The sequence below is a fragment of the Anabrus simplex genome, chromosome 1, assembly GCF_040414725.1.
Source record: "Anabrus simplex isolate iqAnaSimp1 chromosome 1, ASM4041472v1, whole genome shotgun sequence".
Lineage (NCBI taxonomy): Eukaryota > Metazoa > Arthropoda > Insecta > Orthoptera > Tettigoniidae > Anabrus > Anabrus simplex.
The window spans coordinates 1,034,912,338-1,034,932,284 of NC_090265.1; the positions used below are offsets into that span (position 1 = coordinate 1,034,912,338).

Sequence of the window (19,947 nt, forward strand, 5' to 3'; positions counted from 1 at the left end):
GCTGGCTTTACGTCCCAGTAACTACTTTTATGGTTTAAGGAGACGCCGAGGTGCCGGAATTTAGTCCCGCAGGACTTATTTTACGTGCCAGTAAATCCACCGACACAAAGCTGACGTATTTGAGCACGTTCAAATACCACCGGACTGAGCCAGGATCGAACCTGCCAAGTTGGAGTCGGAAGACCAGCATCTCAACCGACTGAGCCGTCTGAGCCACTTAGCCTGGATGAAAAAAAAAAATCACCATCAGAATGTTGGCCGGCAGCGTAGGAAAGTTGGTGGTAGACAGTTTCTAATCACTAGATTGCATGCCAAAAGCCTGGATTCAAATCCAAACCTTTTCGCAGTGTTGAAATGGCGTGAGGGGATATGATGCTGTTGATGGTGATTCGGCCGTCGGTTGGAGACGTAAAGCATTGAGCAGACCCCTTGGTATTATTCGAGAGGAGTAGGCTACGTGCCGAAACCGGGTTTCATCTCTCCTTACTTCATTATCATAATCCCACATCCAGACGCATAGGCCGCCCACAGGCGTCAGGTAGAAAGACCTGCACCAGGCAAGCCGAACACGTCCTCGGACACTCCTGGTACTAATAGGATACGATAAGTAAGTATGCCTAAGTCGTAAATAATTTCAGAGAATTAGGATTTTTTTTTTTTTTTTTTGCTGGTGGCATTACGTCGCACCGACACAGACAGGTCTTAAGGTGACGATGGTATAGGAAAGGGCTAGGAATGGGAAGGAAGCGGCCCTGGTCTTAATTAAAGTACAGCCCCAGCATTTGCCTGGTGTGAAAATGGGAAGCCACGAAAAACCATCTTCAGGGCTGCTGACAGTGGGATTCGAACCCACTATCTCTCGGATGCAAGCTCAGAGCCGCGCGCCTCTAACCGCGTGGCCAACTCGCCCGGTGGGAAAAGACGTAAACGCATCACCATGTTTCGTGTTGTAATACGAGTTTCCCCCAGAAGTGTTATGTAAAGTAGGGGCAGTAGCTGCGTATAGGTCGTATTGAAATGGCATTGCACTTCGTTTAGCTTACCTTATCTTGGGTAATGACACAAATTATCAAATGACAATTTGCTTGTCAACGCCGGTCGCATCCGGCACGGTTACAGATTATGCGGTCGCTAGTGGCACGGGTCGCATGCGGCACGGTCGCATCTGGCACGCCACCCTCTGGAGATGCTATTCCTTTCCTCATCTGAGTTTCTCAAATTAGGATGATGAAGAGGAGCTTTGGAAATGTGTTGCTACAGAAGAATGATGAAAGTGTGATGACTGGCGAGCATAGGTTGGCGCAGAGACCTGCAACAAACTAGTCAATGGACTAATGACCACGGTTTTTATTAGTCTTACGTTCGATCTGCGTTCTATCAGCTATCTAAAGAACTCTCTTGCGCAAGTGTTGCTCTTTCAAAACTGTCATCTTGCACGCAAGGACTTGGCGGGGGGATTCACCGTAAAACTACGTCTCTCGAGTAAGAAAATATACATGTGGTGGAAGTGCTTTTTTTTTTTTTTTTTTTTTTTTTTACGCTTGCCATGGGGGAGACCGCAGAATGTCAAACACAATGAAACAACGTTAAGTTAGGTTGGGTTATGTCACGACGTCAGCTGATGGAAACAGCGGTGGTGATGGTCGCAGAACCATCCAGTGTTAGCTACACGCTGTGATGGCAGACCGTATTTTCACGCCGGTTTATGGATGTAATCAATGTGCACCAATGTGTTAACAGTGCTTTGCGTCCCCACATATGCACATTGTCTAATGCTGTATCTGGGCCTTCGACAATAAATGTGTCTCATTACTATTTCTAGTACTGTACAACACGTAGCTTAGCATAACATTTTCCAAGGGCCCTTCGTCCTCCCCATGCGAGATTTGAAACGTTCCTGCGTTTTCAACTAAACGTTCATATTGTCACAAAGTGGAAATGACTACTTGTATACTGTCACAGTGTAATATTGATTAGTATATTTAGGATTATAAGGCTGTCTGTCTGTTAGGTCATCAGCCCAGAGGCTGGTTGGATCCTCAAATAGTATCACCAAAGGCTATGCAGTTATAGGGAAACCACAAAAACCAATGGCAGTACCAAAATGAGGCGTACTAGGCAAGATGAGGAGTGAGGTAGTTTGCCATTGCTTTCCTCACTGGGCCAGACAGTGCTATTGTAGCACAATTAACCCTATGAGCAACACCTTTCATGACACTCAGACACACTGGTTGTGCTCTGAATGTCATTAATCAGCACCACCCATACCCCAGCAGCTTCCATATTGTCACAGCCATGGATGAGACTGCGACTTCAGTGGAAGCTACACTTTACTCTGGCCTGTGCCAAGAGATGGATGCAAAAGTACTGTATCCATCAAGAAATGACAGCAGGCAGATTATAAGGCTATTAGAATGATATCACGTAAGCAGAATAGCAGTATGAACGATTAATATGATTCATAAGCTATTTAGTGTAAGAATAATGCATCGAAGTTGGTTTCTTTTATTTATTTATTTATTTATTTATTTATTTATCTATTTATTTATTTATTGCATATTTATTTATTTATTTATTCATTTTATTTATTACATATTTATTTATTTATTTATTTATTTATTTATTTATTTATTTATTTATTTATTTATTTATTTATTTATTTATTTATTTATTTATATATCGTATGATGTTTAGTGCCAAATAGTATCCGAGGACATGCTCGGCTCTCTCGCTTCGGAACTTACTATTTGACGTCCATAGATGCGTCTGGATGTGGGGATGATGATGATGATGATGATGACGGTAATGAGGGAGGGAAGTTTGGTGAAGTTTGGTGAAGTTTGGTGTAAGTACATAATCTATAGACGAATAACACCAAAGGGTCACCATCCGACTGACGTATCACTATCAATAATGGTATATGCCCTCACACCATATGAGCACTGCGGAAAGGTTTGGAATTGAATCCAGACACTTGGCATGCAGTCTATAATGATAAGAAATTGTATACCACAACCTGCCCAGCCGTTCCGGCCAGCATTCTGATGGTGATATGTTTTTCCACCAACGGGACTCGAACCGGCTGACCACGGTGACGCCCTAACGATCATTGCCACCAGGCAGGCTATTGAAGTAAGTGAATCTCTACTATTGTTATAGCTGCACCGAGAAACTCTTCGTGATGGTAACGTTTTGTCATTTTTGTGAGAAACTACTGAAGTGGACAGCAATATTGGATCATGTAGATCTATTATATTTTATTTTCTAGGCACCAGTTTTGCATGATTTTAATCACCCATTAGTAAGAGTCACCTTTTGGAAGCGGAGGCAAAATGTTTCTTCCAAATTGCCCTCATCTTTAGCCTTCATCCCCTCACTCGGGCAGCATATCGTCGCTCTTTTTGAAAACAGGCCCTCACATCTTCACTGAGGGAGGCTACAGAATCAAGAAGGAATGGCATTCTCTAGTTACACATAGTTTCCATACATAGCTGACAATTCCAACGTCTAGTTTTGCATTTTTTTCAGTTTTCATTTTCGATCTAAAGCTCGTTTGTAGATATTTTTATGATTCTAAGAGCCTACATTAAAAATGCACTAAGTTATAGTCATGTACAAGTTACTTATAAACTGTTCTCTGATTTAACCCTGGTCTAGAAAACCGAGCTCGATAGCTGCAGTCGCTTAAGTGCGGCCAGTATCCAGTATTCGGGAGATAGTAGGTTCGAACCCCACTGTCGGCAGCCCTGAAAATGGTTTTCCGTGGTTTCCCATTTTCACACCAGGCAAATGCTGGGGCTGTACCTTAATTAAGGCCACGGCCGCTTCCTTCCCACTCCTAGCCCTTTCCTGTCTCATCGTCGCCATAAGACCTATCTGTGTCGGTGCGACGTAAAGCAACTAGCAAACAAAAAAAAAAGGTCTAGAAAGACAAGAATAACGACCGAAAAGATTCGTCGCGCCGACCACATGACACCTCGTAATCTGCAGGTATATGGGCTGAGCAGTGGTCGCTTGGTGGGCCATGCCCTTCGAGGCTGTTATGTTTGGTTATGTTTGGTTCTCTGATTTAAACTGTGATTTGAAATCCATTAGGAATATAGTTAATTTTAAACTGTTCTGTACCGGGCGAGTTGGCCGTGCGCGTAGAGGCGCGCGGCTGTGAGCTTGCATCCGGGAGATAGTAGGTTCGAATCCCACTGTTGGCAGCCCTGAAAATGGTTTTCCGTGGTTTCCCATTTTCACACCAGGCAAATGCTGGGGCTGTACCTTAATTAAGGCCACGGCCGCTTCCTTCCAACTCCTAGGCCTTTCCTGTCCCATCGTCGCCATGAGACCTTTCTGTGTCGGTGCGACGTAAAGCCCCTAGCAAAAAAAAAAAAAAAAAAAACCTGTTCAGTGATTTAAAGATTAAAGTTTTTGTTAAAAATGTGCATTTGAAGTTATTTGAGAGTCCATCAATCCTATGGGGCTAAAGTAGAGAGGAAATCATAAAAATAAGAAACAAATTGACGTCGGTGGAAGGGAGATAGCCGTCTTGCGATCGTGTGTGCGATTCAAAATGGCACGAGAGGTTGAAGGTTGGTATATCGGTAAATTTTCCTTTGTGAAACCTTGGTAGGAAACACTACTGAGCACACATATTTTGTTGTTGTTGTTGTAGGTATATCGAGAACCCGCTGCTGATCGGTGGCAAGAAGTTTGATCTGCGATTGTACGTTCTCATTACCTCCTTCCGACCCCTCAAAGCGTACCTCTTCAAACTGGGTTTCTGCCGTTTCTGCACCGTCAAATACGACACTAGCATTCAAGAGCTCGACAACATGTACGTCCACCTGACCAATGTGTCGGTCCAGAAACACGGGGTGAGTAACCAGATCCTTACGTTTCATTTGGGGAAAAGAGCCTTGTTACCAACATTCCACTTTCAAAGTTGCAGGAAAATTGTAATGTTGACCACCTCGTTAATTTGGCCTTCTATCGTAGTGCTCCTTCGTCTAAGTGGATGGGGCTCTCCCTATGACGCATTCTAATGATGAAGACGGCACACATACCTAGCCCCTGAGCCAACAGAATTAACCAATAAAGGATAAAATCCCCGGCCTGGCCGGAAATCAAACCCGGGACCTGCTGGACCGAATGAACGTACCATTTCCACTTCTATTGTAACGTCTAATTTCAAAAGCCATTGTTTAAGAAGCCTTTCTCGTGGATAGTCGAGATTTTCTTCTGATGACGCAGAGCACAGTTCTCTGCGAAGCGTAACGAATTTCACCTTATTTTCTTGACACGGCATAATCCCAAAAGCCTATACAGTATCTTGTCTATAGATACGAGTACTTTCAGTTTCTTGAACTTAATATAAAGATTATGGACTTTTAGAACGTGTGCACCCAGGAATCTTTCCTGAGACCATTTTTTAATTTCACGAGCTTACTGTGTTAACGCATATGAACCGTACATAAAGATACGATGAGCCGTTGAAAACGCATGGGCTATAATACCCCTTATGACTAATTACAAAACTGAGACAATAACAAAATGCATAAACATTTGGGAACAGCTGAAATATGATTGCGACATGGACACTTACACGAGGTCAGCTAGCTGTGATGTGTGCGCACTCAAAACAAAGGTCAAAGCCAGGGAACAAAACGTATTACAGCATACCAGGCCATTCGCCTCTCGTGCGCGGTGAACGAGTGGGTAGCTCGCCCATAGGTAAAATACCGCGCGAGCCGGAGTAAAGCATATATGATTATTCTGTAGCAACGAAGCGGAATTCTACGGGTCTGTTTCTAAATTCTGAGCAAATTTTGTCAGGTTGCAAGTAGAGTGCGCCACCAGAGGTTGTTGACATGCCAACAGATAGGATTGAAGCGCCACGGCACACACGCAGGAAATTCATTACGTGTCGTGAGCTGGAGTGGTGGGTATATAAGAAAGCCATAGGCCATTTGTGCACGTCGGTAGATGCAGAGTGGGTGTCGGCCCACAAGTGGCCACGGCTGGTCCGTGGTCTAACAGCTCTGCACTTTGACCGGCCAACCGAGCAGAGGAGGGGTGGCCACGGCTCTACCGTGGCTCTACGCCTCTGCATTCGGGAGACGGGACCGTCGGCAGTCCTCATAATAGTTTTCCGTGGTTTTCCATTCTCCTGCACTAAGACGAATATCGGGACAGTTCCTAGTATAGGCCACGGCCGCCAACCCCTTCACCATCTCCTTCACCGTAACAAATCTCCCGGCCTGAGAGACGGCATCACCGTCTAAGGGGCCCGCCTCCCCCCCCCCCCCTTCAGGGGAGGAATGAAAGCATGTTAGTAATAGTAGTAGTAGAAATGAAATGGCGTATGGCTTTTAGTGCCGGTAGTGTCCGAGGACATGTTCGGGTCGCCAGGTGCGGTCTTTTGATATGACACCCGTAGGCGACCTGCGCGTCGTGATGAGGATGAAATGATGAAGACGACCCGTACACCCAGCCCCCGTGCCAGCGAAATTAACCAATGATGGTTAAAATTCCCGACCTTGCCGGGAATCGAACCCGGGACCCCTGTGACCAAAGGCCAGCACACTAACCATTTAGCCATGGAGTCGGACGTAGTAGTAGTAGTAGTAGTAGTAGTAGTAGTAGTAGTAGTAGTAGTAGCATCTGTGCACCTAAAATTTGTTGCTCCCATTAATTCTCCTTCATCCATCATTTCACCTCAAACCACCACACATCTTCTGGTCAGCGAGAGGACGTCACCCACTAAGTGGCCACTCCAACCCTCTGGAGTGGGGTATGAAAGCTTTTAATGATCATTTGCTCTCAGGTCAAAGCGACACTATTTCTAAAGCAGCATACTAAACTGTTCGCGTTCTGCTGTCGTGAAAATGTGTTGTTAGTAAAAAAAAAAAAGGGGGGCACTATTACGTATAACCGACGTAGAAACTGCGGGGCACCACATGCCATTGATGTGAGAGATGAAAGTCAGCTACGGAGATACTTGAGAGCCGATTCAATGCTGCAGTAGAGCAACTAGCCGTCAAGATGATCTACGGGGCCACCATATACAGTAGGTGTTTAAAAAACAGTTCAGCTAACGTTGGTGCATATGGTGATCCGAAACAAGCATAAGGTCACTAGGCACGCGCTAAAGAAGGTTTCAAATGGTATGGAAATACTGGAAGACCTCCACTGATTCGCGAAAGGTTGCTTCTCTGCTTCGTCGAGCGGATGGATGTTGGCGTGTCAGGCGAGGAACAGGGGTGAACGAACACACTACAACCGTTGCCAGAGGAAGATATGCTAGTAGTGACAGCATTGTAATATTCTCTATGACCACTTACCCACATGGAAGGCATTTACGACCGATTTGGTTTTGAACCTATCGTTGTAGATCACGTACACCCGTACATGCTGACTGTCTTCCCTAGGATCGTCTAGCATGACAATGAGACATGTCACATGTCCGACAGTGATGCGAAGAGCACGTCCAAGACTTCGAAGTACTTGTTCGGCGAAACAATAAATCGTATGGCTTCAGCTACTATGACAGTCATTTTCATTGGTCGCCATTTAGACTGCCTCTGAGTCAATTACGTGTACTTTACTATATGCCAGAAAAACGAATCTTTGTTGGGCGATCTATGGCTGAGTTTAATTAACTTTGTCGGGTAAACACGAAATGTGTCACAAGGGATCTTTTATATGCTGACATCGTACGACATGGAGTGTCGAATGAACTTTCTACCATCATTCAAAATCCGTTTACCTCTACCTGGTTTGACCCATGTTCTTGGGATCTGAAGGGCGGCACTCTACCATTCATCCAGAGAGGGAGAACCCTAGTCCCGTAATAGAACTCATTTAACTATCTTTGGCACCACCTCGACAGGCGTGTTCGCTTTATGAATCCTCCACCACACCCCCTTCAGCAGCTGAGGGGTGCACTGCAGATAGCATGGTTCCAGATACTTAAGGCAACCTACCAATACCATATTGAGTCACTCACAACCCATCTAGTTGCTGCCCCTGATACACACAACGGTTAAGCTAAATATAGCTGGTGGTGACTCGACCGTATCTCTTCTTTTACAACATGTGTAGGCCTACGTGAATAGTTCCAAATGTTTTCGTTTCTCACCTTTATTAGATGACGTATCATTTCCCAATTTGTCGAGTAATTTGTACACTCGTTCCTTCGACAGAATGGTTTAGTTGTACTTACCCTTAAAACAGCAATCACCACCACCATCACCACCACCATCATTTCGTTCTACTTCACTTTCCATGTTCAAGCTACAGTAAGGTACATGAATAGAACAAGCTTAGATTGGATCATTTGACAGCAGTGCCACCACGAAGAAACGATCGGGTGTCTGGTTGTCAAACGATTATTATCAACAAAAAGTGAATGGCTGAGGGTGAATTCAGTGAAGGGTAATTCCTAATGTTCCAGACATTTAGACTCCTTAGACGATAATAACGAACAATCATTAATTGCAGTTCTGATATATTAATTCTAATGAATTCATAAGTCAAGTTGACGCTTGTGTCGGTGCGACGTTAAACCAGTAACTAAACTGGAGTTAGCATGCCACTGAACTGAACTAATGTGATGATATGATTTCAGGGTGAATATAACAGCATGCACGGAGGGAAGCTGAGTGTGCAGAACCTGCGGCTCTACCTGGAGAGTACACGGGGCAAGGAAGTCACAGAGCGCCTCTTCACCTCCATCTCATGGCTCATCGTACACTCACTCAAGGCGGTAGCACCTGTCATGGCGAACGACCGTCACTGCTTCGAGTGTTACGGTTACGACATTATCATTGATAACAAGCTGAAGCCCTGGCTAGTCGAGGTAATCATCCTAAATTGCTCACATACTGCTTAATGCTTTATGAACTAATATATTAAATTAAGTGTGATACCCACAAGTACTAAGGACTGGTCTGGGAGATCACACGGTGTAAATTGGTTGGAACACTTGCCTGGAGTGACATTTGTACGGAGCCCTTCTCTCTATCTAACAGTACTTGGTGAGTCAGAAGTAGGATGATGACATTTGCACGGAGTGACACTTGCACAGAGCCCGATTTTCAAATCCTCCGGTATTCATAGTCACGTACGAACGTACCCTGTTAGGGTGTTGAAGGATAAAAATAGAGTACGACTTAAGTAGTTTTGTAGTGTAGTAGTATATGAATTGCCTTATTGTTGTGTGATTTTTGAGTACTGTACTATCCTAGACAATATTTCTTTCTGTTCATTTTTAACACATGACAAGTTATTTTATTTTTCCTTTTCTTTTCATTTTTTCCGTAAAGAATGGCTAAGGAGTGCAAATGTAGGAACTGTGGGTGTGGCGAGGCAATGAGGGGTATGAGGGAGGAGTTTGAGGGAGATAATTAGGATTCTCACAGAAGACAGGAAGGAAGGTAGGCCTCCCTCAAACAAGTGTAAAAGAGGGATGGGAAGGAAAAGGGAGAATTGTAAAAGACGGATGGTCCAATGTTCTAAGGGGAAGGAGATTTCAGACTAAGGGCTCTATTCAGGATCAGAATTCAGAACAGGTGTCTGTGAGAAATCGGTACGAGTCACTCCAGGTAGAACAACAGAGGGAAGATGAGGAACAGGGAACAGTTGCTGAGATGTGTGGAAGTAGGAGGAAGAGAAAAGTAGGAAAGGGAAATTTAGAGTAGAGGATAGTAAAAGATAGGTGGAACAGGGTCATGGGAGGAAGGAAAGGGAGGAGGAAATACTTCTACAGCTATCAGGAAAGACAGGGCTGACCAGGAAGGGAGGGGATCAAATTAGGTGTGTAGGGTTGAGGCTCTGGTCATGGGGGATTCCATCGTTAGACATGTGGGGAAAGAGTGTGGAGGAAAGGGAACCAGGGTAGAGTGTTATCCAAGAATTAGGTTTAGGCAGATTTTGGGGAAAGTAGAAGACAAGGAGGTGCGAAAGGAGAAGGTGGTAGTGCTTCACGTTGGTACCAACACAGTGGGGGATGTGTGGGATCTGGTAAATGCAGCAGGGTGAAGTTTAAGGAAGCGGAGATTGTTATCAGAGGAATACTATGTAGGAGCGATACTGACTGGAGGGTGATTGGGGATTTAAATGAGACTATGGAGTGGGTATGTGGGAAACTGGGAGTGAGATTTCTAGATCCTAATGGGTGGATAGGAGATATGGATCTGCGCTCAGATGGCCTTCATTTAAACCGCCAATGGTACGTATAAGTTAGGAAATTTGTTTGGAAGGGCAATAGGGAGGTACATTCAATGAAACGGGGTGGTATAGGGAGCGGTATAAGGGTACAGAGATCTGGAAGTCAAGTAGGAATGACATAAAAATGTTAGTGTTGAACTGTAGAAGTATTGTAAAGAAAGGAATAGAATTAAGTAATTTAATAGATATTGAACCATTCTGTTCACGCCCATTAGATATGATCTGCATGTAATTACAGTATGCAAGTAAGACCACACGAGTATCATAAAAGGATTAATATTATTGTGCAATATCACGCAACATCGCGCGCTTTCGAATGCATTATAGCGTCAGTATTAGGGCGGTGAGATGAAGCTCCGACAACCACTTCACTGACAGCGTCTGATGCCAGCATCTTTGTAAGAAATAGCGGGAGAATTCAGGCTGGAGGGAAATAAAACTTGACGGATATCTCTGCCCACAGAAAGAATATTGAGACTATAAAATAATAGCAGGGATGAGGGCAATTTTCTGAGCAATTTGATATGCCGCATTAAGATAGTAATAATCTCGGTGAATTAATGAGTATTTGTCTCAGGTACCGTGAGATAATTTCTATGCCGGGAGAGAACTTCAAGTGGATCGCCCAGGAAGAATCACGCGTGGCGTGGGTAAGTCACTTCAACAAATATTGCGCGATTGGGGCGCGGAGAGCATTCTCTATACGCAGCGCCGCCTGTGAGGTGTAATTCGTGTGTCAGAAGCTCCGGGATAGAAGACAGCCTTCATCTTAATGCTTTGCAGTTAGAGAGACTTCACTGTCCGAGTGACAAGTAAGTATCAATTTTGTAAACGCAGATTTGGAGTTTTGAACAGTGAATTGATTGAAATGATTTTCTTGTTAACATGCCTTTGCCACTATTACGCTACAAAGAGTTTAATATAATGTAGTCTGGCGCCAACTGGCTCAAAGTCAGTGTAGGCTCGGAGTCACAGTACTACTTCAATTGCTTTAAAATAATCTATGTCAAACTATAAGTTTATTTGTACATGAAGGTCGTGTGTACTGTTTCACGAACATGAGTTCAAATGATAGGCAAGGTAGCTACAGGGAGTGCATTATAATGCAAGAGAGGAACATATGCATCTTACTAATGATATATAATAACATGGCATTTCCTTACAGTTGTCTAACAACAAGAATTCGCCCGCCAGTGCTGATTCATCACGCCAGGTGCCAGCAGCACGTGCAGCTCAACGGGACATTTTCGCCGCAGGGAGACAACGATCCAGGACCCACTGGCGGTGGTCATCACGTCCACTCAAGACGCCATACGCAGCGAGGAGACGGCAATCAAGTTCGAGCATGCTTGGTTAGCACGATCCATCCAGTCATCGATACGAGGTCCAGTCGAAGAACGAAGACCATCGTGATGTCGCCGAGCATGAACTCAAGACTGCTGCCCTCTACCACCAGCAATAACATGGGTCATTAAACTCATGTCCGTCACGGAGAACCACTAAATGCAGCCACAGATGAAGGTCAGACAAATTCTAACTTATAAGCATGAATCAGCGATAGGGTAGCTTCGCCTATCTACTAATGTAAAGTAACGCCTTCAGGTTAAATTGTAAATAGTATTTTGTGTCCTCGGGCACCTGTATATATTTTATGCTCAGGACAAGTCGTGCATGATTATGTAGTTTAGTTTTTGTGTGTTGTATTCTGTGATTACGGCTTCGTTTGTGTCTTATTTTTGATGTACATTAGGTTCTCATTCATTGGAAGAAAGGGTTGTTATTACCTCGTCTATTAAAGAGACTTGCGCAGTCTAAGGATTTTTATAGGTAAACCTTGGGTCTTAGGGCTTATTTAGAAATGCATGAAGCATGTTAAAATATAAGTGTCTTTGCTGTCAGATATAAAGCTATCAGATCCTCGCAATATTTCCTTAATGCATCTCCGGCCCGGATACTAGAGTTGAACTGCCAGGCATTCAGATAGAAAGTGAATCGCAGGCAATAAGTATTTGTTGAATATGCCCAATGATTATATGATGGAACAGAGATAAGTTGATACCATAATAAGCGGTAATGTGATATAATTGCTGGTAATCAGCCATGTTAGTGAGCATATGTGCGTGCAGGAAAATGCACGGATCATAAAGGTAAAATGTGTGATAATTTCACGTCAGTTATGTTAAGGTGAGGTCATAGTAATTCAGTCCCTTCACCAGGGCTGGTATTTTTATGAATGAGTCTCGTCGTTTTGCCTGTTACAACTCACGAGCCGGTTGTAAATCACCTAAGGAAAGCATGACGGTGCTGGCCGACTTTTGTCTGCTGCTCAGTCTTGCAGAAAAATAGAAAAGTTTCTTGACGTCATTTTGGCTGGGGGAGACACATCCCTTTTACTGGGTTGAAGACAAGGGGCTATTGTTCCCAGTACGAAGTTTTAATCTTATTTCCACCGGCTTTAAAAAGTGAAATATACATACAGTTTTGGGTTGGATCTTTATTACAGGCATCTGGAGACCCCATATTATTCAACGCATTATAAATAGATTGTTCTTATGTCGTATTGTAATTTAAGGTATCGCATGCTTTCCAGAAGTGTCATGTGTTCATGTCTCAGGTGTCATGCACCAGGTGTTGCATGTTTAGTGTTAAGTTCGTGTGTTTATTACTTTAAAGTCCTGCAACATAATATGATTAGGGGTAAAGATTAAATACCATTTGTGTGTGAAGTAATTTCTCTCTGATTCTTTCTTTTTGTTTTATTTCTGTTTGAGGTTAGAATTTGTCTGTACCAAGCGAATAAGGCGGTGACGTAGTCTACAAACGCATCGACGAACGAAGATGCAGGGTTTACCGTCCTTAGCTCTGGCAGCGATCGAGGTTCCAACTTTTAGCCTTGTAACTGATTTAAGAGAAAATTAAAATTATATAAAATTCTCATCAATTTATATATGTGTAATCAGATCTCTCAGTTTGTAATAAATTTTGTTATTTGATTTTGGAGTGGTTGCAACTTACTTATATTACTTCTTTTAAAATGTTGTTTGAGGTAGTTTTAACCGGATCGATCCTTTTCTCTTCTATTTATTTCTTCGCTGACCTATTTCACCCACGTGTTTTTACAACGGCTGAGCTAACGTGTGCTTCAGAAGAGGAGTTACATGCTTTCAATTAAGCTATGTGCCTGGGTTACCCATCGTTTGGTGAGTAAGAATTTCCACTATAACGCATCTGGTCGGTTCTTAGCATTTGCTTGATTGCGACCAGAGCGTTGTAGGGCACAATATATACTTACCAGATATTGTAACAGGAGTTGAATCATGGCTGAGATATGATATAGTGGATTCAGAAATGTTCTCACGGGACTGGAGTGTGTATCGTAGGGATAGGATAGGAATGGTGGGACGGGGAGTATTCATTGCGGTGAAAGAAGAATTTGTAAGCTACGAAAAAGTTAAAAATGACAAACATGAAATTCTAGATGTAAGGCTCATTTCTAAAGATAATAGGCAACTTGATGTCTTTGGAGTGTTCATACAGGGAAAGGGTAGCGCTGACGCTGATTCAGAATTGTTTGATAAAATAAACAGCTATGTGGGAAACGACATGGAAAGGAATGTGATTGTAACGGAAGATCTGAATTTACCAAATGTCAATTGGGAAGGAATTGCGGACGACAGGACAGCTGATTCAGAAAGTGATGGAACCAACCAGAGGGAAAAATAACGTGGACGTGGTGCTGGTAAAACCAGCTGAGCTCTATAGAGAAACCGAAGTAATAGATGGTATTAGTGATCATGAAGCTGTTTTTGATGTAGTTAAAAATAAATGCGAAAGAAAGGAAGGTCTTAAAAGTGGGAATATTAGGCAGTACCATATGGCTGATAAAGCAGGCATAAGGCAGTTTTTAAAAAGTAATTAGGATCGGTGGAAAACGGTAAATAAAAGTGTAAACAGACTCTGGGATGGGTTTAAAGCAATTGTTGAGGAATATGAAAATAAATTTGTACCTTAAAGGTGGTAAGGAATGGTAAAGTTCCACCTTATTATAATAGAGAAATAAAGAGACTAAGAAGGAGGTGCAGATTGGAAATAAATAGAGTTATAAATGGCTGCGGAAGTAAGGAGATATTGAAGGAAATTACTAGGAAATTGAATCTAGCAAAGAAGGCAGCTTAGGGTAACATGATGGCAAGCATAATTGGCAGTCATACAAATTTTAGTAAAAAATGGAAAGGTATGTATAGGTATTTTAAGGCAGAAACAGGTTCCAAGAAGGACATTCCTGGAATAATTTATGAACAAGGGGAGTGTGTATGTGAGGATCTTCAAAAGGCAGAAGTATTCAGTCAGCAGTATGTAAAGATTGTTGGTTACAAGTATAATGTCCAGATAGAGGAGGTGACTAATGCAAAAGAAGTATTAAAACTTACATAAGATAACAATGATATTTACAATAAGATACAAAATTTGAAAACTAGAAAAGCGGCTGGAATAAGATTTATGGGGGATATACTAAAGACTGAAGTAATTATTTGATTATTGTTTGCTTGAAGGAGCTATACCAAATGAATGGAGAGTTATTATAGTAGCCCCTGTGTATAAAGGAAAGAGTGATAGACATAAAGTTGAAAATTACAGGCCAGTCAGTCTGGCATGCGTTGTATGTAAGCTTTAGGGAGGCATTATTTCTGATTATATTAGACATGTTTGCGAAATTAATAACTGGTTCGATAGAAGGCAGTTCGGTTTTAGGAAAGGTTATTCCACTGAAGGTCAACTTGTAGGATTCCAGCAAGATATAGCAGATATCTTGGATTCTGGAGTTCAAATGGACTGTATCGCGATTGACCTGTCTAAAGCATTTCATAGGGTGGATCATGGGAGACTACTGCCTAAAATGAGTGCAATTGGACTAGACAAAAGAGTGACTGAATGGGTGGCTATATTGCTAGAAAATAGAACTCAGAGAATTAGAGTAGGTGAAGCTTCATCTGACCCTGTAATAATTAAGAGGGGAATTTCTCAAGGCAGTATTATTGGACCTTTATGTTTTCTTATATATATATATCAATGATGTGTGTAAAGAAGTGGAATCAGAGATAAGGCTGTTTGCAGATGATGTTATTCTGTACAGAGTAATAAATAAGTTACAAGATTGTGAGTGGCTGCAGGGTGACCTCGATAGTGTTGTGAGATGGAAGGTGGGCAATGGTATGATGATAAACGGGGTTGAAAGTCAGGTTGTGAATTACACAAATAGGAAAAATCCTCTCAGTTTTAATTACTGCGTTAATGGGGTGAAAGTTCCTTATGGGGATCACTGTAAGGATGTTAAGGAAGGATATTCATTAGAGTAATCACATAAATGGGATTGTAAATAAAGGGTACAGATCTCTGAACATTGTTATGAGGGTGTTTAGGGGTTGTAGTAAGGATGTAAAGGAGAAGGCATATAAGTCTCTGGGAAGATCCCAACTAGAGTATGTTTCCAGTGTATGGGACCCTCACCAGGAATACTTGATTTAAGAACTGAACAAATCCAAAGAAAAGCAGCTCGATTTGTTTTGGGTGATTTCCGACAAAAGAGTAGCGTTACAAAAATGTTGCAAATTTTAGGCTGGGAAGACTTGGGAGAAAGGAGACGAGTTTCCCGACTAAGTGGTATGTTCCGAGCCATCAGCGGAGAGATGGCATGGAATGACATTAGTAGACGAATAAGTTTGAGTCGCATCTTTAAAAGTAGGAAAGATCACAATATGAAGGTAACGTTGGAATTCAAGAGGACAAATTCGGGCAAACATTCATTTATAGGAAGATGATTTAGGGATTTGAGGCTTACCACGGGAAATGTTCAATAAATTTCCAATTTTTTAAAAATAATTTAAGAAAAGGTTAGGAAAACAACAGATAGGGAATCTGACACCTGGGCGTCTGCCCTAAATGCAGATCAGTATTGATTTGATTTGATTTGATTTGATTTGATTTGATTTGATTTGATACAGTACTTCTCATAGCCTCATTTGAAGAGCTCTCCTGCCTCCTCGGTGTAAAATGTTGAAATCATACTCCCTGTTTTCTCGCACTTTGTGTTCGGCTACACTTTTTCTCACTTCATTCGCCGTTTCGTCTGGATTTGTAAACATGGTTTGCCTCTCCTAAAACTATATTACTACCGGGCAAGTTGGCCGTGCGGTTAGAGGTGCGCGGCTGTGAGCTTGCATCCGGGAGATAGTGGGTTTGAATCCTACTGTGGGCAGCCCTGAAAATAGTTTTCCGTGGTTTTCCATTTTCACACGAGACAAATGCTGGGGCTGTACCTTAATTAAGGTCAAGACCGCTTCCTTCCAACTCCTAGGCCTTTCCTATTCCATCGTCGCCATAACCTATCTGTGTCGGTGCGACGTAAAGCCACTAGTAAAAAAACTTATATTACTTGTTCTTCCTTTACAGTCGGGCTGAGTGGTTCAGATTGTTAAGGCGCTGGCTTTCAGAGCCCAAGTTGGCAGGTTCGATCTTGGCTCATTCCGGTAGTATTTGAAGGTGCTCAAATACGTCAGCCGCGTGTCGGTAGGTTTGCCTCCACGTAAAACAACTGCGGGACAAAATTTCGGCACCTGGCGTCTCCGAAAATCGTAAAAGTACTTAGTGGGACGTAAACCAATAACATTACTATTATTCCTTTACATTTACTTTTCTTGAAATCTACGCGGCAATAAGTCAGTTGATATTTATTGGTATAGTCCACAATGCACTGATATCCGTCGTAAATCAGCCTTGATGGTCTTGGTGAACTTCATTGTTGTAGAACAATTATCCGCAGTTCATCAGGGAATACTAGTTGTCACCACGTATCAACTGTAATAATGGACTCCATAGATTTCTATCTATCTATCTATCTATCTATCTATCTATCTAGCCTTTTACTGGGTGGACCTTCCCCTCCCCTGCTTCTGCATTCCAACCCTCCTTGGGCCTCCGTGCAAGTGTCACTATTAAGCCGCGTATACACTTGAGCATTCGCCACGAATGAGCATGCGTTTGCCCAGTTTTGCTCAGATGAGTACAGGACGAACGGAATGGATCCGCATGCCTCAGCCCGATCCGAATGTTGTCGGTACCTCAAAGTGAGCACGTGCTGTGTTCGTGCTCAGTGTGGACGGTTGATGACGAGTTGGGTAGCCCGAACAGTATGAGCAGACTGCTTCCGCTATCGCTATGCATATGCGATCTCGCTCGTGCAAGTGAAGTGAAGGTAGTGTGTGTGAAAGTAATTTCAAGTTGAAATGTAATTGTCCCAGGATAATTCTCTTATCCTCCTGGGGTACCACCACAAGTATCCCGTTCTGTGGAACCCCAAGGACGAGTTCTATTACAATACCTTAAAATCATCGCTCTTCACACAGTTTTCTTGGCCACCACCGCTTTTTCCTTTTCGTTTTCAAGGAATGCAGTAAATATATATAACAATAACTGGCGACGATCAATTTTCGATTCACTATTGTAGCCTCAGGTCAGGCAAAACACTACACTACACCTAAACACAGACGGTGTTGTCGGTCCGCACGAGGTCCGAACACTTGCTCAACAGATTAGCATGCCAGTCGTGCTTGTGCGCTCTCGCATCGGCAACGCATGCTCATTCGGGGCGAATGCTCAAGTGTATACGCGGCTTTAAACATACCCATGTTTAGTAATTTCCTTTTCTCCAGACACTCGTTTGTTTCTGTTACGTTTTCTAGGTGTTACACTACAAGTGTTCCGTTCAAATGTCAACACATTCCATCTCCGTGCAAGTGCCACAACTTCAACAGTGAATGGTTCTCTCCTTTATTGCGACCGCAAGAAAGCGTCGTGTTCTACAATCTGTTATTAGTGCATTTTTGAAGGAGAACATCAATTTACCGCTAGCTACATCACGTCGTTTGCAACATTATATAATATCCGTGCGCTCTGGCTGACCGGACGTGGGTACGAGCGTTACAACATTGCTTCCACAGTCAGAAGCTCGCATAAAACTAACGCCGCTGATGAAAATTTCGAAAGCGTAATTAGAGAACCCTGGACGACTATATCACCAGGGACGTGATGCGGAAGTTATAAATGTCCGATGGCCTCTTCACGACACGCAAACTGGTTGGAGAGGTTCACAATTAATTGTCGTGATGGGTGACGACTGTCGGGATATTTCCGCGTGCACAGCACAAGAACGGACAGCAATCTCCATGCACCATTAACATGTTCACTTTTTCAGTATTGGTAAATACCAAATTCCACTGAGCTCGATAGCTGCAGTCGCTTAAGTGCGGCCAGTATCCAGTAATCGGGAGATAGTGGGTTCGAACCCCACTGTCGGCAGCCCTGAAGATGGTTTTCCGTGGCTTCCCATTTTCGCAACAGGCAAATGCTGGGACTGTGCCTTAATTAAGTCCACGACCGCTTCCTCCCCACTCCTAGGTCTTTCCTATTCCATCGTCGCCATAAGACCTATCTGTGTCGGTGCGACGTAAAGCGAATAGCTTTCAGTAAGTAATACCAACTTCCACCAGGTCCCACTTTTTGAACTATCACAAAGTAACTGACAAGAAAGTCATAATTCAGTCAGTGTACTCTAAAGGAAATGAACATAAGAATACCATAGCCTTGTAACCAAGCAGCTAAATGGAGGAGACAATTGTCGGTATTTACAATATTCAAGCTACTATAGCTTGTAAATTACTTGCACTAGAACCATAAAAACACCACTGATATTCCTTTACCCTAGTTTTATTTTGTTTCTTTTAAAAATGTAACTTTCACGTTTAAATAATATTAAAATCTGCGTGTGAGCTACAACTGTGAACCCTTAATTTCTGTGAAAACAGCACATCAATAACACCTTCCATTTCAGAAATATTTGGGGTAAATGTTGTAGGCGATTCACCCTGTAGGACCTATAGTTTTTATCTCACCTCATCCCCGACTCTGTATCAAAAATGGCATTAGGGGCAAATATACATAGATTATTTCCGGTCCCGTGGTGTAGGGGTAGCGTGCCTGCCTCTTACTCGGAGGCCCCGGGTTCGATTCCCGGCCAGGTCAGGGATTTTCACCTAGACCTGAGGGCTGGTTCGAGGTCCACTCAGCCTACGTGATTAGAATTGAGGGGCTATCTGACGGTGAGTTAGTGGCCCAGGTCTAGAAAGCCAAGAATAACGGCCGAGAGGATTCGTCGTCTTGATCACACGACACCTCGTAATCTACAGGCCTTTGGGCTGAGCTGCGGTCGCTTGGTAGGCCAAGGCCCTTCAAGGGCTGTAGTGCCATGGGGTTTTGGGGGTTAATACATAGATTATTACTTTTTTCACCAGAGCTCATTCTTTTTCATCTGGAGGGAACTTATTCTCATTTAAATAGCCACTTCCGTTTTTCAGTGAACATTTTGCCTTGGAGCAAATGAGTGGCATCGCCCGGGTAACCAACCAGTCTGCAGGGTTTAGCCATCTGTGGGAGCTCATCTACAAGCAGAGCTGTGAACGTGTGATCCTAGTATGCGACTTATACGTTATGTTGTCTAGTCACCAATATATTTGTTTTTCTAATGGTTTAACCCTTACATGCGCAATTTAATATTTCTTTAAAATATGATGGTTTTTCATTATAAAAATAATAGTCTGTTACCAGAAAAATATTATTTGTCAAAATTAATATATTTTTATTTGTATCAGTCAAAATTATAAGAGTTCTGCATGT

General features: G+C 42.9%; 1 protein-coding gene across 1 annotated transcript in view; it reads left to right on the forward strand.

Annotated features, from left to right (window-relative positions):
• Positions 1-19,947, forward strand: part of LOC136857907 (polyglutamylase complex subunit TTLL1-like) — a 189,520-nt gene that overhangs the window by 12,900 nt on the left and 156,673 nt on the right. The window contains exons 4-5 of the mRNA XM_068225200.1: positions 4,664-4,865; positions 8,618-8,848. Of these exons, the coding sequence (XP_068081301.1) occupies positions 4,664-4,865; positions 8,618-8,848 (433 nt within the window). The remainder of the gene's footprint in view (positions 1-4,663; positions 4,866-8,617; positions 8,849-19,947) is intronic.